The sequence below is a fragment of the Phalacrocorax carbo genome, chromosome 2 (genome assembly GCF_963921805.1).
Source record: "Phalacrocorax carbo chromosome 2, bPhaCar2.1, whole genome shotgun sequence".
NCBI classification, from domain to species: Eukaryota; Metazoa; Chordata; class Aves; order Suliformes; family Phalacrocoracidae; genus Phalacrocorax; species Phalacrocorax carbo.
In genome coordinates, this window is record NC_087514.1 from 77,885,843 (window position 1) to 77,896,103 (window position 10,261).

General features: G+C 43.4%; 1 protein-coding gene across 1 annotated transcript; it reads right to left on the reverse strand.

Annotated features, from left to right (window-relative positions):
- Positions 1–5,034: 5,034 nt before the first annotated feature.
- MED10 (mediator complex subunit 10) lies at positions 5,035–8,677 on the reverse strand. The gene is made up of 4 exons (XM_064443338.1): positions 8,509–8,677; positions 8,277–8,360; positions 7,012–7,114; positions 5,035–5,851 (listed from the first exon to the last, which is right to left on the reverse strand). The coding sequence occupies exons 1-4, from the start codon at positions 8,634–8,636 to the stop codon at positions 5,756–5,758; spliced, it is 411 nt and encodes a 136-aa protein (XP_064299408.1). The 5' UTR covers positions 8,637–8,677; the 3' UTR covers positions 5,035–5,755.
- Positions 8,678–10,261: the final 1,584 nt, after the last annotated feature.

The following is a 10,261-nucleotide window of genomic DNA, read 5'->3' on the forward strand; positions in this document are numbered from 1 at the left end:
ACCTCAATAACATTGCAGTAACAGCATTAAAAACAGCGAGAAGAGAGAAAGCACAAGGCCTCGCTGGGGTGTTATGTAGCTGGCACAAGCAAATCCGTAATGTGGTGCCAGTATCAGCAAAACATAGCCAAAATTGAACCGTGCTTCTCAAACAGATCAAATGCATAGATTTAGTCCAAGTCCTTGGTACAGTGTTTATAGAAGAATGACGGGGTTGTAACGGTACCAAAATGAACAGGCTTTTCCACAAGGTACAGGAGACTGCCTAACGCAAAAGCACATTGGTATTCCTGTGGAGTGACGTGAAGGCCGTAGCTGAGACAGAAAGGATGCTTACCGGACAATTCAATTCATTTCAAGGGCTTCCCACACTAAGCTTACCAAAGCACAGAAAATTCACGGATTCCGTGAGCAGACTTTCTCTTTCGCCATCCTCTGCCAAAAAATTTTCTTATCTTGCCCTACCCTGCTGGTGCTCTTCAGAGGCGGAAAGTAGCAGGGTTGCGGAGAAACGATTCGGCTGCAGAGCAAGCAGAGGGCAGCTGTGATGCACTGAAACAATACACAGAACTTGGGGGTTTTTCTGTGAAAGAAAGGAAGTTTTCAGCACACACAAAAACCCACAATATTCAGAAAGTTAAATTTTGAAACCTGTTCAGTGTTTTTCATTCAAGGAACAAATCCTTTTTCCAGAGAATCTGTGAGAGCATCCCTTTTCTTCTCATGCTTTTGCTTCCTATCAGCAGTAGGAATAAATCTATACATTATAAGCTCTACTAATCCATTATTAGTTTCTACAGAATATATAGCATAAAATGTAGATATGGAAAGACAACGTTATAAAAAAGCCACACCATATAAAGTTCATTAGCTCTGACCCGGTCGACACAGAGCTAGTCAGCATATAAACTGATGGAGATATACGTGATGTTAAGCTCCACGCAACATCTAGAATGTAAATCCTGTGATAGTGTTTTCACAGTACAAGCCAAACAGTGTCTGATACTGTAATAAGTTAATACACGAGGCTCAAAATTCAAAGTAACCAGATGCATAAAAACAAATTTGAAAATGAGGGCTACATTTTAGAATATGGTGTTTAAACCAAAAATTACAGGCTAAAAATTTTTGAATGGCATCACAGCAAGGGAGTTGAATCAAAGGAGGAAGCAGAATGTAAAACTAAGTACTTGATTTTTTAAATTCAACAATCAAAAAGATAAGGTCTTTCCTGATTGAAAAACCTTACTCTTATGTAACAACATTAATGTCTCTAAATTTACCAGAATGGAAATCATCGTTACTGTGAGGAACTGGAAACAGGTACAGAGATGGCCACTAAATGCAATTAATTAGAAATTAATAGAAAAGATGCAACACAGACAAAATTACCTTGAGAGTTCAGTTCCTCCGGAACCCTCACCTTTGTTTCAAAGTAAACTTGACTTTGCCTATACTTCAAACTGCTTCTGATCCCAAACATCTTTAAAACCATTTATGCTCACAACCCAATGCCTTGAAAAGAAAATGAAAGAGCTTCTTGCAGCATCTCTTCAGTACTTCACCTACGGGCAATGGGTGCTAATCACAACTTGAGCGACATAAAAGCAAACGTCCTCGTACTGGTTAAATACCTGCTATCATCTGCAGCATACTGCGGTAAGGTAAGATCATAGAAAACAGAAGGAAATGATTGGAAGAGAACTCTGACAGTTTTCTAGTTCAGCTGCCTGCCCTGAGAAGGGCTAACTTTTAAGCTATGTCTAATTGCTCACGGCTTTGTACAGGCAAGATGGGAAAACCTCTGAGGGCAACAATTCAGCAGCCACTCTGAGCGCCTGTTCCCATGCTAAACCAGTCTTGGAGTGAAGAACTTACCCCGGTCCATCAAATCTCCTTCCGCTGACTCTTGTCCTTGCTCTCTGTCCCTGCTCTCTTTTTAAGAAATACTTTACACTAATCCATATGGATTATTTTTTTCTAAGTGGCAAAATCATATCATCAAAAAACAGCTGGAAAAGACCTCAAGAAGTCATCCTGCTTCTTCCTCTGCTCTAAGACAGGATCAACTAAGCCATTGTCTCAAGGATGTTCTGATGGAAACTCAACAAGAAAATTATACCATTGCTTTGCTAGCCTTACAATAAGATTGTTTTTAAATGCCTAATCCAAATATCTTTCAGCAATTTTAGGCCCTACCCTCTACTCTTTTTGTATTTCTCAACTCTTATTATTTGAATCATAGAGTTGCAGAACGATATTGATTGGAAAAAGCCTCCGGAGTTCACTGAGCCTGGCTCCTGCCCCAGGCAGATCCAACTGCTAAATTAGATCAGGCTGCTCAGGGCCTAGACCAGAGGTGTCTTAAAAACCCCTGAAGATGGTTGGACTTTCTCCTACCTGCCTGGTCAACCTGTTCCAGTGCTTCCCCAGGGAGTCTGCATTGAAGAAAAAAAATGCCAGAATGCTCCACAGATTAATCCTATGTGTTTTGTTTTCATTCAATTTTTAGAGTGTTTTCTTTTTTTCTTTTTTCCTAAGTTGGCATTACAAAAATTAAACCTACCAAGGATGCTCCTTAGGAGACTCACCCTGTAAAGTTTACAGATCCATTGGGTTGCTGGAGTGTGTCCAGAGAAGAGCAACGAAGGTGCTGAAGGGTCAGGAGAACAAGTCCCATGAGGAGTGGCTGAGGGAGCTCGGTTGTTTAGCCTGGAGAAGAGGAGGCTGAGGGGAGACCTTATCGCTCTCTACAACTACCTGAAAGGAGGCTGTAGCGAGGTGGGTGTTGGTCTCTTCTCCCAAGTTACTAGTGATAGGACAAGAGGAAATGGCCTCAAGCTGCATCACGGGAGGTTTAGATTGGAGATTAGGAAAAACTTCTTCACTGAAGGAGTGGTCAGGCATTGGAACTGGCTGCCCAGAGAGGTGGTGGTGTCACCATCCCTGGAGGTGTTCAAAAAACATGTAGACGTGGCACTTCAGGGCATGGTTTAGGAGGCCTGGGGGTGTTGGGTTGGCCGATGGACTTGATGATTCTAGAGGTCTTTTCCAACCTTAATGATTCTATGATTCTAAAAATCCAAATGGCAAGGAAAACCTATCTAGATTACTTTTTTAATTATTTTAATATGTATTTCTGTCGTGGTTCAGCCTCAGCTGGCAACTGAACACCACGCAGCCGCTTGCTCACTCCCCCCACCCCTGTGGGATGGGGAAGAGAATTGGATGAGCAAAGCAAAAAGGTTGAGATAAGCACAGTTTAATGATTACAATAAAATGATGATAAATGATTATGATAATAATGACAATAATGTTAATATAATAAAAGGGAAAAGGAAGGGAAAGGGAAAACAGGAAAAAAAACACGGAAACAAACGATACAGCCGCTCACCACCCGCCGACCGACGCTGCCCGTCCCCGAGCCGCAATTGCTCCCTCCCTCCCCTCCCCCGGCCAGCCCCTCCCAGGTAACATACTGGGCATGACGTTACATGATATGGAATATCCCTTTGGCCAGTTTGAATCCGCTCTCTCAGCTGTGCCCCCCTCCCCTCCCAGCTTCTTGTGCACCCAGCAGAGCATGGGAAGCTAGACATGTCCTTGACTAGTATAAGCGCTACCCAGCAGCAGCCCAAACATCTGTGTGTTATCTCAACAGGTTTTTTTCCATGCTAATTTCAAAGCACAGCACTATACCAGCTAGAGTAAAGAAAATTAACTCTATCCCAGCTAAAACCATGACAATTTTTAAGGAATTTGCACCACCAGAGTAATATAGTTTGGAATAAGGCTTCCTGGAAGACCCAGTTTAAGTGTGCTACTTGGCCAAGTCTGACACACAAGCTGATGTCAGCACTAGGAGCCAGAATACTCCTGAATCTAGACCAGTATCCACTGGTCTCTCATCCCATGAATGTTCTCTCTCAGCTACTCTTTAGATAGTTTCACCTGGTTGCTGCTGACATTTTTGCTCTCAAGCTCTGCTTCCTACCACTTGTACACACCAGAAAAATGCTTACCTTCCTTGCTCGTGCCCCATATACATCCCACTTGCCAGTCACAAGCTTTGCTTCAACAGCTCCCAGGTACCTAGCGTAATATAGGCAGAGCAAAATCCAGGCATGGTGCACTTTATCACTGTTTTCTGCCAAATTAGTACAGTAAAATGGAAAGGGGAAAAAAAAAAAAAAGAGTGATTAGTGAAGCAACAAAGACAAGGAAAAGCACGTGTACAGACTAGGGTAGGGCAGGATAATATCAGGCAGCAATGAGATTAATTTAGACTGCCAGGTACACAAGTCTTAGGGAACTAATACAGAGGAACACCTCGTTTTGTTTCTTTTTCCTTTTGTTGTGCTTGATCAGACACCACATCGCCTAGCCTTACGGATGGGCTTTGCTTCAGCTGGCTAACTGAGCCCAGGCATGGAAAACTACGGCACCAACAACTTGAACATACCTAAATCCCCACTAAGGTAGGTCTGCTACACAGCACGTGCATGCAGTGCTATTTCAGAGCTCCTGCCTGAACCCGCCAAGTCTAGCAAGTAAAAGAAGGTTAACAAAACAATAAGTTCATTTGCTGGTGCAAAAGAAGTCAAGTTACACCTGGAAAGACAAACATAAGCACAAAATGGTTCAAGTTCCACAGATCTCCAACATTAAAAGAGGTCCTCTTGCTTCCACTGTAAACTAGTCATCTGCACACACACTCTGCCCCTGCATCATGAATCCAACGTACTGGTTTATGCTGGGACCACCTCGCATATGAGTAGTTACAGATTTCACAGATGAGTTTGCAACTAATCAGAAGTGCTTCAGGTGACAATCCCCAAAATCTCCTGCTTCAGGTGCTGAAAGGGAAGTTTCCCCCCAAAGTCAAAATATCAAGTTGACATTATCTCCAGATACAAACTTTTAACAGCCAAGTTTTGATATACATTTTATTTCTATCACTGTGAGACTGAGGAACATGCTATTTTTCACAGCTTTCAGTTAATTCTCCAAAGAATAGCATACAACAGAAAAACATTAGTTTAAATTTTTTCGAATTTTTATTCAACGACCTGCTTACAGAAAATTAATAGAACTAAACAAAAGCTGACATTAAATACTATACAAAATACTAACATTGCTGAGGAGCTAGTCCCCCAGTACACTCGCTGTCTACGTCCTCAGCCATCTGCACTGCAGCGCATAGAGCAAAACAAAAATATCTGAAGGTTTTCTTGGCTGCAATTCATTATGACACGTGAGAACTGCAGCCCTTGGCAGGCTCCTGCTCAGTAGAATTTGGCAAGATGACAGCAGCCAACTGTTTTTACTGTAATAAAAGAAAGCAGTTTGCAAATGAATAATCAAGTATAATAAATACATTTTTCTTAAAGTGAGCCCAGAGGCCTGGAGCACGCTCTTCAGAAGACAAGAAACGTGATTTTCTGCTCTGGAAATGCACTTTGTGGGAGATGCCGTGTATTGATGACCTGCAGGCAATTATAGCTCCAAAACCTTTCACAAAAGAAAAACAGATCACCATGGGAAGTTTCAGCTGCAATCTTTGAGTAAGTCTTCAGGAAGATTAATTATCTTCAGTCCAGAACCATCAGCAATCATCAGGCTCCTTCACAGTCCATCACAGCCATTTTTACGTCAGTTGCTATAAAGGCTTGGGTTCCCCCTCTCTGCAATCAACGTTTTTATAGAGTGAAGTCTGTTTATTGAATTGGCACTTTTAGAGCTATTGAAGGCCAACTTAAGGAGGAGGATCTTCTCCTCGAATAGCTTTGTACTTTGCCATGTCTTCTGGGAACACCTTTGTCAGTTCTTGAATTAACAGACTTTTAAATTTCTGGAAAGATGAAAAAAGTGTACGTACATCATCCGCACAATTTATTTAGATTTCATCAAGCAATATTATCTGATGAACAGAAATGTCTGTATACGCCCCAGTTCTACATTTCAGTGACCTAAGAGAGCAGTACCCCAAAAACAACCCTCAAAACCACAAACACAGAAAGTTACATTTACAAAATACACAGAAAACGCTCAAGTGAAATCCACTAGGAAAGCACCAGGCAAACGAAAATGCTTTTTATTTCCCATAAATTAACTAGCATTTTCACCCAAGAAATACAAAGTAGTTGGACCTCTCTGGTAAACTCCGGTGCATCAATATCTGCCTGACCTTACTAAGCAGAGCTGATATAGGACACGTCCTCTTGATTTAATATGGAATTCCCTCCACCTCCAAAAAAGAACTTGCATCTGGCTTAGAAATACATAATTCTTCCTACAACTTTTACAAGGACAGAGCATATCAAAGGAAAGAGAAGCTCAGAACATATGGAGATACATCTACACTCCACAGCACAAATTGAACTTAAAGTTAGTGTGGAGGATGGCAAAGGATGTTCTGAAATACAAACAGCCCTCTCAGATCTCAATAAACTTCCTTTTCTGATTGCCTTTTTCAGCAGTAATTACAGCAATTAAACAGTATAGCAAAATGCTTAAGTTCACACCAGATGAAAGTACAAATCCAGAAAACCCTAAACACTGGCACACATTTTCAGTAATTTTACAAAGACCAACTCATGCTTATATAGCGTGTTTGATATTTTAATACTCTAAGATCCATCCACAACTGGAAAAATACCCCTTCTGTTTTGCTCATTTCTAAATTTACGCACATCACAGTTACCCATCTCTAACAGTGTGAGGTACTCACTAGTATGCAAAGTGACAACAAAAAAATCTACATAAACTTCAACCAAAATACACCATAGCGACATCTGCATCTCCAACTGTGGGACGAAGTACAACCTTCCTTTCCAGAACAGGCTGCGTTAGCATCATTGAAGATACAGGGACACAGAGCAATTCCCAGTACAAATCACCCAATAAGGGAATTTAATAACTGCACAAATGACAAACCCCCACATATTTACAGCAAAGTAAAAACTTATCAAATACATTATTACGTTAGTACTTTCATTATTTCTGGTTTACCTTCATTGTGTCAATTTTTCCTTTTACTTGCTCATTTTTAGCCAAAGCTCGCTCCAGGCACTCTTTAGTGTAAAGCTGAGGATTGCGGCCTTGGTCTATGTATCTGAAAACAGAAAAAAGGCTACCTAAGTGATCATATTCCTACTAGGATGTTCTCCAAGGTAAAGAATTATCCATCTTGCTGTCTTTTTGTTACTACTATTATCCGAAATGTGCATTTTAAAAAACCCAACAGTTCAATTCAGGCATTTTCAAAAGACAGCTCAAGGGGGAATAGGCCCTGGCCAGCAAACAGCTCTTGGCATGCTGCTTTACATCTTTGCTTCCAGAAAGCCTGGAGTTTTGGAAAAAGTATTAAAAGCAAACAAAAAAATATAACTAGCCAGTTCCTCACAGGCCGTAAGGACACATGATCAAAGAAAGATGGTACTTTTCCAAGCAACTGAAAAGGTGTTAACCATTGCGTATGTTAGTACATGGTGAGCAATATGCACAGAGAAATACGGCACCCAGCAATTCACGGGTTAGGAGGAAGGCAACATACCATAGTAAAGAATAAAAATTAGCAGACCTGTATCAGCAAACCTGTATTTTTGCTTTGCAATGTAAGTGCCTGACAAAGGGAAATACCATGACTGAATAAACAAAACGGAACATTTAAGACTGCCATCATAGATTTACAGGTAGAGCGAAAACCCAACTGATAAAAGTCCCGTATTGCCAGTAACACACCAGAATATAGCAAACCACTGACATGTGGGCTTACAAGAAACGCTAGCAAATTAACTTGTTAGCTATATTGTAAAAGCTGTCTTGTATAGTTCTCCCTCTGTATTCATGGTTTTGCCTTTAATGTTCTAATCTCTGCGATCAAGTAGATCACTGCTACTGAAACTAAACACCTAAGTACTGGCCTAATTTATTCTCCCCTGCTATTTTAAATCCTGATCCTAACCTAGCAGAAAAGTGTATTTCCAAAATTAAATCTTACTTCCTAATCAGGTAAAGTCAATATAAATTAAAAAAAAGAAAAAACCCAACCAGAGGTCTGAAAGCAGGTGTACAATTTATCACTTCTCTTACCCTTCTGCCTTCTCACAGGCTAAAGGCACGCCTTACCTGCTCACATTCCCGTGGGACATTCAGAAGGCGGATTTTAAGAAAGAAGCGGTGTTTCCTGGGGGAAAACACCCGCGCTGCAAAGACATGCCACCCCAAACCACACCGGCGGCAGCGCCTTCCCTTCCGGGTCCAGAGCCACTTACTCAAACACTTCCAAGGGCACGCTGATGTCGTGGAGCTGCTGCCGGCACTTGTCGATATCCTGCAAGCCCGTCACCATGAAATTCCTGTGAAAAGAAAACGGGTGGGGTTTAGCCAACAACGGACGCGCCGCGCGAACCCTGACGCGGCTGCCGGGGCCGGCCGCACCGACGCCAGCCACGGGGGCCCCGGCCAACCCCGCGCCGCGGCTCCCGCCAGGCCCCGGCCCCTCACAGTTTCTGGTTGAGGCCAGCCTGGCTGCTGGGCTGGAAGTCGCTGACGATAATGCCGAGCTGCCGGATGTTCTCCACGAACTTCTCCAGGTGCTCCTCCAGGGAGTCGAACTTCTCCGCCATGGCCATGGCCGCCCGACCCGCTTCCGGCCGCTCGCGCGTGCGCGGTGCGAGGGAGGCGGAGAGGCGGGTGGCCACGCCCACCGCCGCCCCCGCCCTCAGACCACGCCTCCTCTGTCGCAAGCCACGCCCCCGCCTGCCTCCTTCCCTCCCGCTCCCGCCGCGGCGTGGCAGGGGGGTAGCGCAGGTCCGGCACGCTGTACAAAAAAAATGAGAATTTTGGGCTGCCTGCCTTGAGCTCAAGCACAATTTGCCATTTCTGATGGCTTGTTTTAATTATCCTTTTTCACTTTACAGAGGGCAATCAATACTAAATTATAATTAGCATCTTTTATAAATGCCAGATAATTGGAGTTTGGCGAAATGGATCGCTCGGTGGCCCTCGGCACTGCTTTCCTTTCTTTTGCTACCATAAAGCATACCTCGGAATTTTTCAGTAGTACCTGAAAGGAGGCTGTAGCGAGGTGGGGGCTGGTCTCTTCTCCCAAGTTACTAGTGATAGGACAAGAGGAAATGGCCTCAAGCTGCATCACGGGAGGTTTAGATTGGAGATTAGGAAAAACTTCTTCACTGAAGGAGTGGTCAGGCATTGGAACAGGCTGCCCAGAGAGGTGGTGGTGTCACCATCCCTGGTGGTGTTCAAAAAATATGCAGACGTGGCACTTCAGGGCATGGTTTAGGAGGCCTGAGGGTGTTGGGTTGGCCGATGGACTTGATGATTCTAGAGGTCTTTTCCAACCTTAATTATTCTATGATTTTCAGACCCATTCAAAACTTGTGTCTGGCTCCTATTTACCATCCCCACCCTGTACCCGAGGTTGAGCTCTAGTCCTGGTCCATCTGCAGGGCAGAGCCCACTCCCTTCTCAAAAGCTCTTCAAAAAGGTGGCCCCATGCTTTCTCCCATGCTGCCCTTTGCTGTTAGGTGGGGCTGCCTGTGACTATCCTACCACCTCACTGCATTCCATCAAATTCCTCATTAAATTACTTGCCTCCCTATCCACAGCTGTGAGCTGCTGCCTGCTGGTAGAGGCCCTCGGTTAGGGATCATGTCTCTGAAGTTCTTAGTACAAAGGTCCTAACTCTTGGGTAGAGGTCATACATGTAACTGGGATACGGGTAACTGCATAGATCTAAAGGGCAAGTATTTTTCTGCCTATCACACTCCCTGTGTCTGATCAGTAGGTATGCTCAGCCCGTGCCTGATCCCACTCACAAAGGGAGCCCTCACACTCCCCTTTCATCTGGTAACAAAAATGCATGCCCAGAGTTCAGGATACCTGAATTTCAAGCTCTCTTTTTTACCCGCAAGGATAACAGCCCAGAAAAAGCCTTGACCCCAGAGGCTAGGATATATTCAGCAGTGGGGGCCGTTCAGTCCCTGTGTCTGTTCTAGTTTGTGCAGAGATTAAGTATTCCTGAGCAATGGGAAGACAGGGGTTGGCATGCCACACAAAAAGAAATGGAGCGACCAGTGACTAATTATCTGATAAGGGCTCATTATCTTCCCCACCTGTCTTAAATCTGCTAATTATGAGTGTTTCTCTAAACTCTGTAGGAAACAGAAGTGGTAACAGACAGAAGTTCACTTGATAATAAAAAACGCAATGGAATTATCTGGGGAATGACAAAATA

Bases quoted from the DNA above. Each gene is read 5' to 3' on its own strand.
- MED10 (XM_064443338.1), bottom strand. From the start codon at position 8,636: ATGGCCATGGCGGAGAAGTTCGACTCCCTGGAGGAGCACCTGGAGAAG. The intron at 7,115-8,276 runs GTAAGTGGCTCT...TTCTGTTTTCAG, and splicing joins GTGCCCTTGGAAGTGTTTGA to ATACATAGACCAAGGCCGCA. The intron at 5,852-7,011 runs GTAAACCAGAAA...TCATCTTTCCAG, and splicing joins GAAAAATTGACACAATGAAG to AAATTTAAAAGTCTGTTAAT.